Source organism: Lipotes vexillifer, unplaced genomic scaffold (assembly GCF_000442215.2).
Source record: "Lipotes vexillifer unplaced genomic scaffold, Lipotes_vexillifer_v1.1 scaffold1008, whole genome shotgun sequence".
Classification (NCBI taxonomy): domain Eukaryota; kingdom Metazoa; phylum Chordata; class Mammalia; order Artiodactyla; family Lipotidae; genus Lipotes; species Lipotes vexillifer.
Window position 1 is genome coordinate 497023 of NW_006772616.1, and position 19812 is coordinate 516834.

General features: G+C 39.3%; 1 protein-coding gene across 1 annotated transcript in view; it reads right to left on the reverse strand.

The window, feature by feature from the left end:
• Positions 1 to 240: 240 nt before the first annotated feature.
• The window catches only part of FRMD4B (FERM domain containing 4B), a 187947-nt gene continuing 168375 nt past the window's right edge, over positions 241 to 19812 (reverse strand). The window contains exons 18-23 of the mRNA XM_007447648.1: positions 17820 to 17876; positions 15731 to 15878; positions 12039 to 12158; positions 10089 to 10897; positions 5611 to 5743; positions 241 to 1945 (exon numbers count right to left, since the gene is read on the reverse strand). Coding sequence (XP_007447710.1) covers positions 1825 to 1945; positions 5611 to 5743; positions 10089 to 10897; positions 12039 to 12158; positions 15731 to 15878; positions 17820 to 17876 — 1388 coding nt within the window. The 3' untranslated portion in view covers positions 241 to 1824. The remainder of the gene's footprint in view (positions 1946 to 5610; positions 5744 to 10088; positions 10898 to 12038; positions 12159 to 15730; positions 15879 to 17819; positions 17877 to 19812) is intronic.

Genomic DNA, 19812 nt, shown 5'->3' on the forward strand with positions numbered 1-19812 from the left:
ACTAAGAAAAAAACCCCAAAACACTGCCAATTCAACTATAACACGTCAGCAATCAAAAGGTGCACCCTGACTTCAGGGATGTAAGTATGAAAAAGTGGGCATCTTGGAATCAATAAAATATGGCAATACCATAACTAAAAATCTACAATCTTGTCCAACCTAATTACTTGAAGTGGAGTACCTTCAGCTGGTTTGTATGAACCTTGGACATAAACGGAAGGAAGGATACATAAACATTTTCAGTAGCACACCTTTCATTTATTGACCTATGTAAAAAAAATAATAGGTCTAAAAAAGTCAGAACAGTAAAAGAATATGCAAAAGGGTATATCTGTTTCTAGAAGGCTATACAAATATGCAAAAAGGAATAAGTTATTTTTTTGCATGTCTTTTTGTTTTCCAATTTTTTCCCCCCCAAACTTCATTTTCAATGATACAAATGACTAAGGACCAGTTTAACAAATCAACTTTATGTATATATTACATGCTTTGGAGTATAGATAGAAAATGTTCCCCAAAAGTTGTTCAGAAACTTCTCTATTCACAATATGAACAAGAAAACTGTATAAAAGAGGGGGAAGGAGCACCTTTTATGGAATTCTGAAGCAGAGTAAAGATGAAAAGAAAAAGATCCATTTAGAATATGGAAATATTTGTTAAAAAAAAAAACAAACCAACCCAAAACATCCAACGATAAACCATAGCGAGTTATTTCTTCCAAGGAAAGTATGAGGTAGTTTTAGCCTCATAATTAAATTTTTTCATTTTTGTTTTTAATGACTAATCTTACTTTTGTCACTTGGTGACTTAGAACTACCTGGGGAATCCAGACAATATGCTCACTCTTCAAATGTTCACAATTTTAAGGCACGCAATTCATCTAAAATGACGTGGTGTTCGTGATTTTTTTTTTCTTTATATTGTGTTGGGTTCTTGCTGTATCACCTTAAAATACTTTTTCAAACTCTTGGTTATAAAAACTTTCCATATCAGGTCTGCTATTGCAATGACAGCTGCGTTGGAGAGTTACCAGCCTGAACAATAGCTCATCATGCCATTGGAGTAGAAAGAAAAAAGGAACTCAACGATAGTGTACCTTAGAAAATTCTCCAAGCAGAGTTTGTCAGTTACGCGGTGGGTTGCTTCATTTTTCCCCAATCTGCTACCATGAAGTTATATTACAGGATGCTCCAGCCATAAGTCTTTCCAGAACCCATTTTATGGCGCTTATGAAAACCATCACTCTTGATAACAGCCTAAAAACATTTACACTCATTCAGGACTTCATGAAAAATCCAGCTTCTCTTCAAGTAATTTTCTAATACTGTCTAAATTGTTCATGTCCGGGTAGACATGGTATGTAATTCTTCACCAGCTCACAAATTCAAACTTTCCGATGGTGAGCAGTGACGAGCTTCCGGCTTCCCTTCTCTCATCATTCTGAATTGTGCTCTGAAATTTCCCCTGTCCTTTCCTGTTGGAGACCCTGAACGCACTTTTCACAGTTTTGAGGTCTGCCTTCAACAACTTTTGTTCTCTTAAAAAGTGCGTGCTCTTGGTAAAGGCTGAGTCCTCCTTGGCAATGGTTCACATGTGGTCTTGACCTTGCTGTTAGGTTAGCACCTAGACTTGGAAAGGTGGGTTATTGTTCAGGGGTTTTGTGCGGCTTAGTGTGTGATTCACTTCCGGGATCACGGGAGTCCTCTCTTCCACCTTGGATGCCTTTAGGTTTCTATAGCCAACAGCCTTCTGGGAAGACGAACACATTTTGCAAGGCACACTAGTGTGAGAACGCAGTGCTCGGTCAAGAGGCTCAACTGCAGTTCAGACTAATGTTCCAGGCTTTGAGTCTTCATGCCAAAAGAGCCTCTGCTCACTATTCTCCAGGCTGTCTTCCAGCGGGTTTCCCTCTGTATTGTCCAGTTGACCGGTCTCTGTGTATGGTCTATGAAAGGAAACCAGAAAAGTTACAATTTGTTGTCATTTTTGTTCCCAGAGTACAAAGATTACTACACTCAAAGAAGTTAGTGGAAAACACTGTTAAGAAAAGTATCCAAAACTTGGAAATAAAGGCAAGGGATGACTCTGTGTTTTTTCAACGTCATACTGGAACATGGTCTAACAGGCCCATGCAAGGAGTATTTACTTCTCCTGAGAGATAGACTTTTGTCTAAGTTACATTTACCATGGATGAGGATCCAGACTGTGGTAAGTTACATGTTAACTTGGGGGTTTTTGTTTGGAAGAAATACAAATAACTCCTGTCTAGTAGAAAGATTACGGTCATAGTTTTATTGCCCTGTAGGATGTTAACTGGTTTTGTATTGAACTGAGTAGTCTCATCTCAGTACTCTCCCTTTCAGTGTGTGGAATTCAGTCTCTTGAATTATCTGGGAACCAGCTTTAGCATCCTGTTAGTTCTCTCATGAATGAGTTAAATAAATCTTCGACATATGCTCATTTTAGGTTTGTATGAGAGTTGTACTTTTGACTTTTGAAGTATTTTTGACAGCTAGACTTTAAGCAGTCTTCAAATTAAGGGAAATATACTCGATGTTTTTCTTTGAAACAAAGGAATATACTTAAAGGGAGGCGAGGGTACCTTGGGACATATTTTACATCCTTAAGGTGTATGGGTCAAGTGTAAATTGGAAACGGCATCACGTAAAACAATCACAGGCCCATTTGGAAAGTACATCCAAAAGAAGGCATCCTATTATACAGACCATTCCAATAAGCAAAACCTCATTCCTGTAATAGTAGGTTAGAATAGGTTAGATAGTTAGTAGCTTTCTTTTTATTTTAAACTTCAATGTCTTTTAGTACAGGTGAATAAAAAGTCCTTCGGAAAAGAGCTTTGGAAATAAACACTACGCAAAACCAGATATTTAGCAGATTTCTGTAACTTCACACATCAGTCAGAACAAGCAAAGCTGCTGCTATGCAAGAAGCAACACACCGATTTGAGGGACTGTACTTACTACAGCTGGCTACACTTAAAACAGAATTGAAAACTGATCTCATTTCTGGAGACACAACCATTCTCCGAGACAGAAGCCCTTGGTTCTGCCTAGTAATAGGGAGTGTTCAATAAGGAAGAGGATAGGAAACGGAAAACAGGAAGTGAAAGAAAAAAAGTTATTTGAAAACACAGTTGGCAGCAGCAGAGCCAGGAATTTGACTATATTACATACGAGGTAGCAGAAGAGACTTCAACATTTCTAATTTTAGAAAGTTTATGCTGCTAACAGTTATACTACATCATACAAGGAAAAAAATTTTATTGGTATAAATTTGTAGCTTTCTATAATATTAAGACCTGGACACTCCGAGGTAAGAATCTCTAAATGACATGCACTTCATTTTTAAAAACATACTGATCTATGGCTAAGCATTTCAAATCTTCAATTTAAGGGCAGATCTAAACTTTTTTATCTTTATCTTGAAACCCAATTTTTCTCTTATTTTAATAATTACATTTTCAGAAAAAAATAACACGCAGTTTTAGAACAAATTTCTAAAGCTTTATGGAGGATTGTTATACTTGCCTTATTAATAGGTCAAGTTAAATTGATCAGACTGTACATGATAAAAATAAAATCCTAAACGGACAAATGGGTAGAAATAAGCATTCCCACAATTCTCTGGGATAGGAGGGTACGTTGGCAAATCCTTCTAGTAAGCAGGAGCTTAAAAAATATGCTTCTCAGCTTAATCCATTAAACCAACTTATTGGAATGTGTCCTAAGGAAATAATCTAGAATTCAGACAAATATTTTGCACAAAGTATTATATTTTATTTACAATAAAAAAAAGAAACAAAATTTAAAAGCCGTTTAAAATCAAACTATGGGGAACTGTTAATAAAGTACGGCATATTTATTGAGTGGAATATCATATTGGTTGCATAAAATAAGGTTTAAAGAGTTTTGTAAAAAAAAACAGGAACACATTTTCTACAATGAGCTCATATTGTGTGCACACGTACACATACACAATAGGGGTCTTTAAATAGTTTCGAATTTCCTGTATATCATGCCCCTTCAGACTCTGCTATCAAGCCATGTTGGCCTGGCTGTAATAGATGGACAGACTTTGTAAAAACAGATTGTCTCTAAAAATGTTTAACACTTCCTGAGTCCTATGAAAGTGGTGTTAAGGATATTAGAACTGTCTCATGCCCTGAATGGTTTGTTTTATATCATTTCTAACTCAGTCAACAAAAACGAACGTGAAAGTATACAAACAGGAAAATTATTTGCAAATGTATTATACAAAATGATTAGAACTGAATTGAAAAAGTTCAGCTCAAATTTTGGGCCAAAGTCTTCCTGCTCTTAACTCATTTGCAAGCATTATTTACAGAAGTCCAAGCTATCTGATGTCCTCTGAAGTATATTTTCATTAAAATTCTATTTTGAGCCTGCCCTTTGTTGAGCTGAGACAATTGGCCTAATATTTCAAGCCAAGAAAAACTTTTGCTAAATAGGGAAAAGAAAAACAAGCTTTTGGGGCTGAATTATCTCCAATTTGCTTAAAACATTGAGGGCTTTAGTAAGAAACTCACCTCAAATTCACCTGTATTCACCTTTAAAAGTTATTGTCTATGTAATAAGCCTCCTATGCCTGATGCAATCTGACTTAAAGAAAGCAAAATTAAATTTTCTTAAACAAAAACAAACAGAAACAGAAAATGCTTTACTTCTTGGCATCAGGGGTACAGATTATATTCTGTGAGAAGGTGATCGAGAAAAATGACCGCTTCTCAAGTTTACCTCCTCCCATGTACGCAAAGAACTGAAAGACGTAATCCAGAGTTTGCAATCTTTTAAAAAATCACATTTTAACAAAGTGCCCTTGTCTATTTCCTCTAAATGTTTACAAAGAACTACTATGACAGACACACGGGACAGCTGGCTGCGTCTGTTGCTTCTTAATGAACATAGGGTTAGACACAAAAAGGCAGCAAATGTTTGAAATCAAGCCCACCAACTGTCCATGAGGAATCTTGGTATGAACAGCCTTTTCTGGGATAGAGATATTTTTCCTGCAAGGTCCCAGAAAAGTCTTAACTGGGTATATCAATAGTACAGTTTCAAGTATAGCAATTAAAAAGAACCCTTCAGACACAAAATTTAATGTACAGGACTCTAAGAAGAGGGTCAGATTTGAATGAGCTAGATTGAGCACCAGCGAGCTTTTTCTTAAATGGCCAGATATTTTTGGCTTCGTCGGCCATAAGATCTCTGTTGCAACTACTCCGCTCTGCCCTCATAGCACAAAAACAGCCCTAGGTAACATGTAAATGAATGAGCATGGCTGTTTTTTCCAATAAAAATTTATTTATAGGGCTTCCCTGGTGGCGCAGTGCTTGAGGGTCCGCCTGCCGTTGCGGGAGGCGCGGGTTCGTGCCCCGTTTCGGGAGGATCCCACGTGCCGCAAAAAAAAAAAAAAAAAAAATTTATTTATAAACATAGGTGGCAGCCGGTTTTAGACTATAATTTGCCAACCCTTGAGCTAGATTACTTAGCGTTCATAAAATAAAATTGGATTCCTGAATTCTTTAGACCAGGAACAGGGTACTGAAAGTTTTAAGCGTGCCTTTCTCACCTGCCTGGAGAGGGCAAAGGATTATAGACGTTGCCATAGCAGCTGGTGTAGGAAGAATGTGCCGGGGTCTCGTATTCAGATAGCCCTATAGTTATCTGGGTCCTCCAATTCCCGGAAGCATTTGTAGAGGACACTAGAAATAAAAATGAAAAAAAGACAAATTTAGTGGAACTATATTCAAAGTGAGAATTGTTCAGGCCATTTAGATGTACATTAATCAGCTGTGTGCAGAGTAGAGCTTACAAGCCAATGTTTGGAACCAAGAGAGTTCCTATTCCAATTTGGTTACTTACTGGCCGTGTGACATTGGGCAAATAGCTTATGCTCTTTAGGCCTTAGTTTCTTTGTCTGTAAAGTGGGGATAATAATATAAATATATTCTCTATAGGGATGATACCAGGATTAAATAACCTAATTTGTGCAAATATTTAGCACTGTGCCTAGCAATAAATGATAACATTATTGTTATAAATGTGAATAAAGTTAATTGAAAGACATGCTATAAAAAAATAACCCAAAAGATAAGCCAGAAAAAAAATTCTCATATATTGAAAGAATCTTCCCAGTGTCCCAGTCAGGCTCTGGTGGCTGGATAGCTTCGTAGGCTCAATTGTAAAGGTAAGATGACAAGTTTGAGTTTTTGGAGACCTTTAGAGGAAAAGCATTCCATACGTTGACTTGTTGAGACTTGCCCGTTCCCCAGCTAAAGGCAATATTGGTTCACTAGCGCATCAAGGCACATTTTTGCCTTTTAAAAAGAAGTTTTGGGGGTGGGATAGGGGAGGGAAACTAGTATAGGAAAGATTTCAGGAAGAAGAGATTTAGTTCTTCTGTGGGACTAATCTGTAACAAGACAAGGGCATACACAAAAAGGAATGAAATAATGCCATTTGCAGCAACATGGACGGACCTAGAGATTACCATACTAAGTGAAGTCAGTCAGACAGAGAAAGACAAATATCATATGATATCACTTCTATGTGGAATCTAAAAAGTGATACAAATGAACTTATTTACAAAACAGAAACAGACTCACAGGCTTCGAAAACAAACCTGGTTACCAAGCGGAAAGGTGTGGGGAGGATAAATTAGGGATTTTGGAGTAACAGATACACACTACTGTGTGTAAAATAGATAAACAACAAGGACCTACTGTACAGCACAGGGAACTCTACTCAATATTTTGTAATAACATATATGGGAAAAGCATCTGAATATATAGATACACACGTATATATGTAAACGTAAATATATATACGCATGTATAACTGAATCACTTTGCTTTATACCTGAAACTAACACAACATTGTAAATCAACTATACTTCAATTAAAAACAAATTTTTTTAATGGTTAAAAAAAAATAGACAAGGGCATCATTTGGGAGCAAAACCCAGTGAATGCCTCATCGTTGGGCGTTTGCTGTCCTGTCTCTAAAACCAGTCCTGCCCCATGCCTGGGCTGCATAATGCCATGCCAGTCATCCAAGACTCAAAAACCCCACACTGTTCCTGGAGCCTTCCAGCTCTTTCCATTTCCTGCTCCTGGAGGCCAACCTCTTCCTCTTCTCTCTCACACCCACAAAGCACATGTCACAGTGTGACACAAACACATTTCAAAACTCATCTGTGGTCCTGCATGCCACAAGGCTTTGACTCAAAGATGTAACATTCCCACTTTAAGCTTCCAGGAAGGTTTCATAACTCAGAGGCGTGGTGGTTAGGATGTCTGAGCTGTGACCGAATTCCTACTCTGCCACTTAACTAGCTTTGGAGCTCAGGCAGGGTCATTTAAACGCTCTGAGTCAGAACTGCCTCAGCTTCAAGAGTAGAATAATAATAATACACATAACAACAGCACTCATTACATAGAACTGCTGCATACATTAAGTGGGAGAGTACACATAAAGCGCTGAGCAGGTCGGGTGGCACAGGGTTAAGTTGCCAATAAATGGTGACTGTCCTTACTACTAAAACTGAGTCACCCAGAGAGCATTTAGGTGGCTGGAAGAGATCACAAAACCCCTGACTAATCGGCAAATAATCGGAAACTTATCTCTCTATGAGAATGATGCGTGCCTGTAATAAAACATTTCTGTAGCTATAAACTGTAGACAGAAATGAGGGAAATTCCAAAAGGGAATTCTGGGAGCATTGATTCCATCCGTCTAATTCCTTAAAATGTGATGCCTTTTGGCCTACGGGGCCAAATCCTGCAGGTATCAGCAAGGGTCACACCCTCACACTGGGTCCAGGAAGTGTTATCTCCATTCTCACCTTTGCCCCAGTCCTGAGCCAACGGCCAAGAATGTTTAAGTTTCTGAGTTACACCTGCTTCTCCCTGGCCTCGCTGTTTAAAGAGGCATCACCCCAGTGCCGTGCCCTGATGACCATCCACATGCACCCCAGCCCTCTTCCTTTGGTTTCTGCAAGTTTCTCGTGCAACACCCAGAACTTGAGGGGAAAGAAAGGCATTCTCTAATCAGAGCCACAGATAAGAAATAACTACAGGAGGCTTTTCATATGTTAGATGTGGTAATAAATGGGAAGGTCCAAGCAGAAGTCCAAAGTCCTGGACAAATACGAGAACACTAGAACCCAAATGGAAATCTCCATGGAGATGCCTCTTGTCAACAACATTAGGAAACTTTTAAAGGAATGCTTTTCACCAAAGATCACACAGTGATTCAGGGATCCCTGAGCTATGTCTCACTAAGGTGTTGTGCTTGAAAGAGGAGGCAAGACTCATGACCTCGGTTTTTCATGTGGTTTGAGAATTCATCCATTTCTTAGAGCTTTAATATTGCTTAATTTTCATATATTCCTCTGGCTGCTAAGTAGACTGTGAATTCATCCAGGCCAGGAACTGGCTTGAAACTGGATGCTCAGTATCTATGCCTGCTTGTTTGCTGAATAAATGAAACCCTGGGCAGACTCTCCATTTAGGCCCCCATTTCTCTCCTAAAAGTATGCCTAGCACAGCTGGAGGTACGCAGTAAATCCTCCAGGAACAGTAGTGGAGTTAGGGACCAAAGTCAACATGTGAAAAGAACACCTCTAACCCAAATTATCTTTGAAAGTCCCTTAAATCAACCATAAAGTGGAATACATATGATTACTGAATTAAGACCCGCAAAGTACTTAGAACACTGCCAGGAACAGTGGTTAGTAAATGCCACCTCCTATGAGACTCATTAGAAGCCTTACACAGAGACCTGAGCATTTGGAACGAACTGCCTTTAGATAATCCAATTCCTAGTTGTGAACAGGGAAAGATGTATAACCTTAATGGCTTTCTGCATACCTGAAGGATTTATGCTATTCTCTTAATATATCAAACCTCAATGCCCTGAACAGTTACTTATTTATTTATTTTTATTGAAGTATAGTTGATTTACAATGTTCTGTTAGTTTCAGGTGTACAGCACAGTGATTCAGTTTATGTATACATACATATATATATATATATATATATATGTATGTATACATAAACTGAATCACTGTGCTGTACACCTGAAACTAACAGAACATTGTAAATCAACTATACTTCAATAAAAATAAATAAATAAGTAACTGTTCAGGGCATTGAGGTTTGATATATTAAGAGAATAGCATAAATCCTTCAGGTATGCAGAAAGCCATTAAGGTTATACATCTTTCCCTGTTCACAACTAGGAATTGGATTATCTAAAGGCAGTTCGTTCCAAATGCTCAGGTCTCTGTGTAAGGCTTCTAATGAGTCTCATAGGAGGTGGCATTTACTAACCACTGTTCCTGGCAGTGTTCTAAGTACTTTGCGGGTCTTAATTCAGTAATCATATGTATTCCACTTTATGGTTGATTTAAGGGACTTTCAAAGATAATTTGGGTTAGAGGTGTTCTTTTCACATGTTGACTTTGGTCCCTAACTCCACTACTGTTCCTGGAGGATTTACTGCGTACCTCCAGCTGTGCTAGGCATACTTTTAGGAGAGAAATGGGGGCCTAAATGGAGAGTCTGCCCAGGGTTTCATTTATTCAGCAAACAAGCAGGCATAGATACTGAGCATCCAGTTTTGTGGACTCTCAACCACTGCGCCACCAGCGAAGCCCCATTTTCAGATTCTTTTCCCTTATAGGCTTATTACAAAAAATTGAGTATAGTTCCCTGTGCTATACAGTAGGTCCTTGTTGGTTATCTATTTTGTATATAGTAGTGTGTATCTATTCATCCCAAAGCCCGGAACACTTTAAAGAGATGTGACTGTCAATGGAAGACCTAGAAAAGATAAAAATATATGAAAGCCCCTAACCCAGGGCAGCACAGAGAGTAGGTGCTCAATAAATGTTTGTTGGACTTGAATCTGTGGCTCTACCCAATGGCTACCACTCTCCTGACCTTGGGTCCTGGTCTCGTGACCCTTGAGGGGAGTGGTTTGGGGTAGGTGGGGAACATGAGGTAAATGAAATCTGGATATCAAGTGCCTCCACAGTATTCTCACCTGAAGAGTAGGAAGACGCTCGGCTGCTTGGAGAACAGGGTACCTGCAGCCCGGCAAAGCCCAGGCTTCTCTGCGATCCCCTGTCCGAATCAAAGCTGCTCTGTGTGCTGTGGCCCTGCTCCTTTTGCCCAGAGGCCCGCTGGTACCAGCCACGCAGGTGCTCTGCCACTAAGGCCTTGTGGATGTTTTTGGTGATGTGCTCTGACTTGGCAGCAGCCTTCCTCGGCAGCCGGAGAGTTGCATACGGGTTATGGGGCACCCGGTCGACCTCGTCTTCATGAAACGACCTGCTGTAGTCCCTTGGGTGGTCATATCCATAGTGGGCGGAGGACCGGTAGGAAGGATTGACACTGTACTGTCCTTCAGTGTCGTTCTCGTAGACGTAGCCACCACTGTAATACAGATCACACTCTGCATATGGCGTGTACCCGGCCGTGTAGTAACTGGAAGGCTGCTCCTGACTCTTTGAGTAGACACCATTCTTCAGACTATCCTTTTGTGCTAGGTTGGGCATGCTTCCCGAATTTGAAGTCGAAACGTTCTGTTTCTTGGACCTTCTCCGACCCCTGGAGCGAGTGTCCAGAGTTTGGGTGGTGTAACAGGGGCCGGCCACGGGTGTCACGCAGTAATACTCTGTGCTTGACTGGCTGGTATAGGAAGACCCATCATCCAGGATTTCTGTGCTGCTGCTTCTTTGGGATTTGGAGAGGGAGAGAAATGGCTTATCGTGGTCCATCTCAGAGAGCAGATGAGACTGGGACTCAAGGCTTCCACTCCGCTGGCGGCAGTGCTGAGATGAAGATTCCGGTCTGAAAGAGGAGGAAGCAAACTTGTAAAAGACAAACAGGGAAAGGAGGACCGAGGGAAGGGAAAAGGACACCACGTCGAACGATTTAACAGCTCCTGAACTGCACTAGGATTTTTAAGGTTTCCAAAGCTGTGAACACACAACAGAAACCACTGGGTTCACATGGTCAAAATGAGAAAAGAAATCGATTCTGTCAATTGGGCAATCCACATCCCTCCTTGACAACAGGGAAGATAAACTGATGCTGTATAACCTACATCAAAGCCTAAGAAAATTCCCACATGTCTTTGGAGGGTTCTTTCTTCCAACAGGATAGCAGGATACATAGACTAGGGTGAATCCAGCATTTGTTGGGGAACAGAGTCTGGCTTTGACATTGGAGGCATCTGCGTTGAGTTACGGCTCCATCATTTCCCAGCCGTATGAATGTGGACAAGATATTTAACTAATCTCCCTCCCTCCTCTGTAAAATGAGGAAAAAAACAGTATCTAGTATCTCCAGTCAGACTTGTTGTGGGGACTAAATAATATAGGGCATATAAAATAGCACGGCCTTCAGTAAACACTTCAAAATGTTGCTACTGTCATTATCTTCATCCTCACCATTGAATAACAAGTGGTAATGTCCAGTTGGATAAATTAAGGCACAAAAAATCCAGTATCTACCCAAACCACGTACATTTTCAAGCACATTTTCTTGGCTCACGTATTTGATCTGTTGAGTGCATAGAAAGTGTAGAGCCATAAAATAAAGTCCCACTGCAGAAAGTGATTAAAAACACAGTGAAGGGACTTCCCTGGTGGCACAGTGGTTAAGAATCCGCCTGCCAATGCAGGGCACACGGGTTCGAGCCCTGGTCCGGGAAGATCCCACATGCCACGGAGCAACTAAGCCCGTGAGCCACACTACTGAGCCCGCGCGCCTAGAGCCCGTGCTCCGCAACAAGAGAAGCCACCACAATGAGAAGCCCACGCACCTCAACGAAGGGTAGCCCCTGCTCACTGTAACTAGAGAAAGACCTCGCGCAGCAATGAAGACCCAACGCAGCCAAATTAAAAAACAAACAAACCACAGTGAAGTAAAACAAAACCTTAAAGCAAAAGTCAACAGAGAGAAAGCAACTGGAATGAAGCCCTCTTACTGCAAGTGGCTGCTGCTGTAAGCGTTCCGGGTGAGAACAGGTGTGGTGGGCACGCTTCGCCCTCCCTGGGGCCGCCTCTCCAGAGTTTTGTAAGGACTGCTGTGTGTCGACAGCATTTCTCTGTGATGGTAAAAACAAAAAAAAAGAATTCAGGAAATGAGGAGCTGCCTAACATTTCTGGCAAACTTGTTATAAGCTGATTAGAAACTTACTGGAGGGGGGAGGGATAAATTAGAAGCTTGGGATTAACAATACACACGACTATATATAAAATAGATCATCAACAAGGACCTACTGTCGAGCACAGGGAGCTCTACCCAATATTCTGTAATAACCTATAGGGGAAAAGCATCTGAAAAAGAAGAGATATATGTATATGTATAACTGAATCACTTTGCTGTACACCTGAAACTAATACAACATTGTAAATCAAATTTCTCCAATATAAAACAAAATAAAAAGAGCCTGCTGTATAAAAAGATAAATAAAATAACCTTCAAAAAATAATAATAAAATAGAATTAAAAATAAAATAGATAACCAACAAGAACCTACTGTACAGCACAGGGAACTGCACTCAATATTTTTTTTTTTTTTTTTTTTTTTTTTTTGCGGTATGTGGGCCTCTCACTGTTGTGGCCTCTCCCGTTGTGGAGCACAGGCTCTGGACGTGCAGGCTCAGCGGCCATGGCTCACGGGCCCAGCCGCTCTGCGGCATGTGGGATCTTCCCAGACCGGGGCACGAACCCGTGTCCCCTGCATCGGCAGGCGGACTCTCAACCACTGTGCCACCAGGGAAGCCCTACGCTCAATATTTTGTAATAACCTATAAGGGAACAGAATCTGAAAAAATTACATCTAGTTATAACTGAATCACTTTGCTGTACACGTGAAACTAACACAACATTGTAAATCAACTATACTTCAATAAAAAAAAAAAGGAAGGAAACTTACTGGAAACTGAAGGAATGGGAACATAAAGAGATAATTGGGAAAACTGTCTTTGTGGCTTAGTATCCTGGTGCATCATAGATGAGTCTTAGGGGAAGCACAAGTGATGTGACTCTGAGTCATAAATATGGAGGAAAAAACTAAAAGACTGTTAAAAAAGGGTGTATTGAATAAAATAGATTGGAAGCAACGAGAGCAGGAAATCCTTCTCTGTAAAGAGCCTCACAGTAAATATTTTTGGCTTTGTGGGCCAGATGATCTCTGTCATAATGAATGACTCAACTCTGCCCTTGAAGTAAGAGACCAGTGTAGACAATATGTATGTGAATGGAGGTGACTGCGTGCCAATCAAATTTGACCGTGGACACGTCAATTAAAATTTCATACAGTTTTTATGTCACAAAATATTACTGCTTTTGATTTCCGTTCCAGTATTCAAAAATCTAAAACCATGCTTAACTCATGGGCCATACAAAAATAGGCTGCAGCATGAATTTGGGTAGTGGACTGTCATTCATAGCATCCTTAAATCACTTTGTCCACTTTCCAGCACAGTGAGAACACAATTTGAAGTTAATTTTTTAATTAAAAATGACTTTGATTATACCTCACTTGTTACAAAAGCATGTCAAGTTCATTGCAAAAAAGTTTAAAAATACAGATAAACATTTAAATGTCCATAATCTGGTGCCTCAGATAAGTCAGAGCACTAAACATTTTCAGATATTTTTACTAAGCATATATACTTATAAGCATTTATACTTTTATTGGGATTAACACACACACACTATTATATATAAAATAAATAACCAACAAGGACCTACTGTATAGCACAGGAAACTATACCCCATATTTTGTAATAACCTATAAGGGAAAAGAATCTGAAAAAGAATACACACACACACACACACACACACACACACATACACGTATGTATAACTGAATCACTTTCCTGTATGCCTGAAACTAACATGACATTGTAATACAACTATACTTCAATTAAAAAAAAGCATTTATACTTTTAACAACAAAAAATGAGATCTTACTGTATATTCTCTTTCAAAACCCACTTAAAAAAATTTGATTTAACATTTTATGTCACTTAATATTCACCTACACTGTTATTTTAATGAGTTTATAGTATTCCAGTGTAAAGACTGACCATAATTAAACAATCCACTAGTTGAGCATTTGGGCTGTTTTCATTTGTTACTAGTATAAACAATGCTGTGATAAGCATCCTGTAGTTAATTCAAGAGGAAAAATTCCTAAAAGTGAAATTGCTGGATCAAAGAGCAAACCCATCTTAAGCTATTGGGGATGAAGGCATAATAATTTTTAAGATAATGATTTTCCCAGTTATAATTCCTCTTGCTGAAATAGCTTTGTTTTCCCTAATATAATAAACACACTTGTCCGGTGTTATCTGATAGGACTTTCTTCAATTATGGAAATGTGCTATATCTGTGCTACCCAATATCATCCATCAGCCACATGTGCCTATTAGGACTTGAAATGTGGCTGGTAGGACTGAGGAACCGAATTTTAAATTTTATTTACTTTTAATTAAATTGGACAGCACAGCTCTAGACACTTGGATCTCTATTGTTTAAGGCAACAGTTTTTAGACGCTAATCTAAAAACTCAGGCCAATATGAGATGAAAGTTTTCACTGGTGTTTGACAAATTAGAAATATAACAAAATGTGTTATAAGCGAAAAATTATTTAATCTAAATAATCTTCCTTTATTTTGAGACTAATTTCCATCTTCCCTGAGATGCAATATAATATTGGCTAAAATCACATCACAGGCTTTGGAGTCAGGCTACCTAGGTTCAAATCCCAATTCTGACATTTTACTAGTTGACAAACCCAACAAGTGATTCATGCTTTCTGGTCCTTGGTGTACTTATCTATAATTGGTAAGGATGGTAGTAATAGATTGTTGTGAGGATTAAATTTATTAATACATATTAAAACACTTCAAACAGTGTCTGGCACATAGTAAGTGCTCAATAAATGTTAACTTCATATTATTGTTATTATTATTATTACAACGATGACTGTATTTTGGATATGTAAATGTCATTTTTTTTTTTTTTTCATGAAATCGTAGTGCTGTTTGTTTGGACATTCTGATTAGGCAAAGTAAAAAGTTGGTAATCCTATCTTGAGCCCTATGTAGAAAAAAAATAAATAAAACTAGTATTGATCCCTGCAGCCAAATTCTGGGAACCATTGGTCTGTCATCTTTTAAAAAGTTATTGCCCTGTTGTTATTGCCCTGATAATATTTACTTGAGACACTTGAGAAGTTGTATTATCTACTTTACAGACTAAAAATGTACTGAAGTCCCATTTTCCTTTGAAAGTTCAGAAGTCAGTTCTCTCACTTGGTTTGGAAGAGTGGTATTTAATGACAGTTTCTTGAAACCGTGGGTGATGAAACAGAACTTTGGACACTATACCCAAATTCAGATTATAATCAATGTTCCTATAATTTAATATAAATCAAATAGACTTTAAAATCAAGGAAACACCAAATACTTTTCAAAAGATCTCTTTAAAAACACTTCCACTTGTTACCAACAATAAATAACTGGGTTAGTTTGTATGCTTTGGTTTTACAAGATAACACTTTCTGAAAGAATAAAAAGGATAACGCAAAAATGGGTTGACTATTTTGGAGAAAAGATCTCATAGTGGCAAGGCATTCACCTCACTGATAATGTAACTTCTTACCTGGACTGTCTGGTATCCACAAACTGTTCATTGATGGACGACTTTCTGAAATGGATTCTCTCAATCCCGAGAGACTTGGGAGGAAGAATTCTTGGAGAATGAGGTACTGAACTTGATTGCTGCCCAGCAAGAGTACAGGTGTCACTGGCTATAATAAGTAAATTGAATGAAAGAATAAGCAGATAAATAAAAAAGTAAACAAATACCATGCCAAAACCTCCCAAAAAAGAAAGTGGAAGATTTGTCTGGTGAGCAAAGTGGTCTCTTCCAAAGGTGATATTTTTAAAAGTACCTACATTTCAGAAATTTATTTTTCTATTTTATACAATAGAAAAAAAATTACTGAATGTTCTTGTGGGGCCTGACCCAACTTATGCCAACTCAATAGGCGGCATGCTGAGCAAATAAATCTCTCAGGTGGAATGGGTGATACTATCCTATACTTTTCTAGAATTATATTACAGAAAAACCTCAGTGTGTAAGGGGCCAAGAGGAAGCTGGCCTGTAAAGTGGGCCTGGATCAGTTTTGTTCAGCTTTACTTTTTTTTTTTTTTTTTTTTAATTTTTTTTTATTTTTTTTTTTTCTGTGCGAGGGCCTTCTCTAGCTGTGGCAAGCGGGGGCCACTCTTCATCGCGGTGCGCAGGCCTCTCACTGTCGCGGCCTCTCTTGTTGTGGAGCACAAGCTCCAGACGCGCAGGCTCAGTAGTTGTGGCTCACGGGCCCAGTTGCTCTGTGGCATGTGGGATCTTCCCAGACCAGGGCTCGAACCCGTGTCCCCTGCATTGGCAGGCGGACTCTCAACCACTGTGCCACCAGGGAAGCCCCGTGTTCAGCTTTACTTTTAAATTTGTCTTATTTATTTATTTTTTTATTTTTCGCTGTGTTGGGTCTTCATTGCTGCGTTCAGGCTTTCTCTAGTTGCAGCGAGCTATTCGTCATTGCAGTGCATGAGCTTCTCATTGCAGTGGTTTCTCTTGTTGCAGAGCACAGTCTCTAGGTGCACCGGCTCAGTAGTTGTTGCACAACAGGCTCAGATGCCCCGTGGCATGTGGGATCTTCCCGGACCAGGGCTCGAACCCGTGTCCCCTGCATTAGCAGGCGGATTCTTAACCACTGAGACACCAAGGAAGCCCTGTTCAGCTTTACTTTTAATGTTCTTAGGCCTCCTTGGCTGACCAAAGGCTCATCCTATCATTAAAAGTGATGAATCTGATTTATGGTGAGTCATTAGGGAATTGTTGTGTCTCCCACTGGTATTTGTACCAGTGGAATGACAAACATGATCAAACCTCAGCTCAAAGGAAGAATTCTGAAATGGTAGACTTTCATGAACTATTCCATTTGAGGGAAGATAAAGCAGTAGGGGTTAGTGGTTCCCCCAAATTCTTTAAATCACATCAAATAGGTAGTGAGCTCCTCTGCTTAAGCACAAGGAGCGGATTACAAGGAAATACTCTATCACTTGAAATGAAATCCATTCCATCATGAAATATGTTGACCACAGGTCATTACAATAGATACAGTCTACCTCTAGGAAACCAACATTATGACATGTAACCCAATTTCTAAAATGTGTGTTTCTTCCTAAGAAAAATAAAATAAACTCCAACTTCACTGAAATAAGTAGACAGTGATAAACTCTACATTATTTCCTGGTAGTGTAGTGTAGCCTACACAACACTAATTTCCTGGTTTTGGTATTGGACACTATCTATATAAAATGTCACCAGTAGACAAAGCTGGGTGAAGGACTCTGTATTACTTATGCAACTTCTCTATAGTTACTTCAAACGTTAAAAAAAAAAAAAATCCTACAGAGCCTTACAAATCCTTATAAAGACACCTATTCACTCCAGTTATGGTACTCTGATTCCCTGAAGTCACGTGATTTGTACGGTACTGTATTTAATGCTGAGCTAACCTGTGTAGACGTTAATCCTAATCCCCCGTTCCCAGCCATTCTACATAAATGTAAGGTAGCTATCTACTTTTCCCATAAGAATAATAAACAGACTTTACTTAACTCAAAAATATTCTTAATATTTCAGAATATATAACATTTTAAACTGAAAAGGGGGAGCTACTTACAATCATCATAGGTGGTAGTGTCAGACAAGGAGCTACCTTCTGATGGGATTATGTCTTCTGTGAATAAAATAAACTGCCTTTAGTATAATGGTGCATTTGGACACCCCTAATAGTTCAATAAAACCCTTTTAAATGGAATGCATCTTATTTTTATTTAGATAAACACAACTAATTGCAGTGCATTAGGAAGTTAACTATTGTAAGAATGAACTCATTGACTACTGAAGGTATAAACATCTTATATACTGTACAAATATTACATTGGATTATTTATTAAAGTGGAACAGAGTTTGAGAACAGTCCTTTGAGAATCTACTACACTGTTAGGATAATTTATTTTTTTGAGCCCTCCCCTGAAGAGGAGGGCTTTTTCTTGATAGAGTGTGATGGTCACTTGTGGTGCATAAGCTTCTCAACCAGACCAGGGTTTCTTAACAGTGGGTGGCACTACTGACGTTTTGGACTGGATGATTCTTTGTTGCGGGGGTGGTGGTGGTGGTGGTGGTGGTGGTGGAGGAAGGTGGGTGCTGCCCTTTGTACTGTAGGACCTCCAGCCTCCACCACTGGATGCCGGCACCACCCCACCCTCAGTTTTGACAATCAAACATGTCTGCACACATTGCCAAATGCTCCCTGGGGTGCGAAACTGCCCCTGAGTGAGAACTACTGAAACAGACAGACCTGGGTTCACATCCTGGTTTTGTCACTTACTGGCTGTGAGACCCAGGGCAAATTACATAATCTCTCCAAGCATCATCCGGCTCATCTCTACAACAGGGATAAGAATAGTACCTAGTGTTTAGTGCTTTGGTGAGCATTAAATGACATAATAGATGTAAAGCCCTTAGCCCAGCTCCTGGCACAGGACAAATGCTCAATAAATGTTAGCTATACTTACTACTTTGGTTCCCTAAACACAGCATTCTGGTGAAAGAACTCTGGTGGTTGAAAATGCCCATAATGATCTGATTACTACTGGTGCCCATCAAATGTTACAAAATGGGTTTAGCAAAAAGCGATATCTCAGATGTTGATGTACTCTGGCAAGTCATTCCATACTCAGTGTCAACGATGGGCAAGGTTACAGGCAAACACGACACCTCAGTGTAAGCTTCAAAGCCATTATGAGGTGAATCTCCACATCCAGTCTCAAATGTTAATCTCTATCAGAGCCAGGAGGACTGTCTCTTAATTGGACACACAGTAGAGCTTGAAGGCGAAATGCCAGTAGAGTCAGCTGTCAGGCAGGCTTTAAAAAAATCCACCCGATATATGCTTAACCATTGGCACCAGCGCTGCCCAAATGTCAGTTACTGAAAAGGATAACATTTGAATCTTACACAGCTGGGGATGAACGGGCCACAACAAATGGCTATGAAAGTTAAATGCACTGCTAATCATCCATCTCTGTAGGTCCAGAATGTGGCCAGTGACTAGGCCAACTGGATTTCGGATTCAGAGTCAAAGCCATCCTAAATTCCCCAGCTGTAGTTGACGCACACTTGTGTGTTGATGTCTGTGCATTCACTTTCCAAAAAGCCATATCTCTGCTTTGCAAATCATATGCTCTGAAGCTGAGTACACTTTAAACCTGATTACCATATTTTGTCAAATCTAAGATGTATCATTACTTGATGTCCCAGTAAAAAAAGAAAAATTACTGCCGATCATAACTGTAACCCTCCATCTAGTATAAGAATTATCCCAATTTCACAGATGTTTAAATGGGGAAAAAAAAGTCTTGGAATCAAAGAAATAGAATCGTATTTCAACCAGTGATCAAGGCTAAAAATCGTGCTAATAAATATGGAAGGCCAATTGGACTTGAAATTGACCTAAATGAGATTTTTTTCAGTTTACTTTTTTCCTGAATATTAAAGTTTTAGATATATAATGTTGAGAATTTTGAAAATATGGAAGAGAATTAGGCAGAAAATTAAGTGACATGAAATTCTACAGCTATTAATATTTTGAACTCTTTCCCAACCAGTCT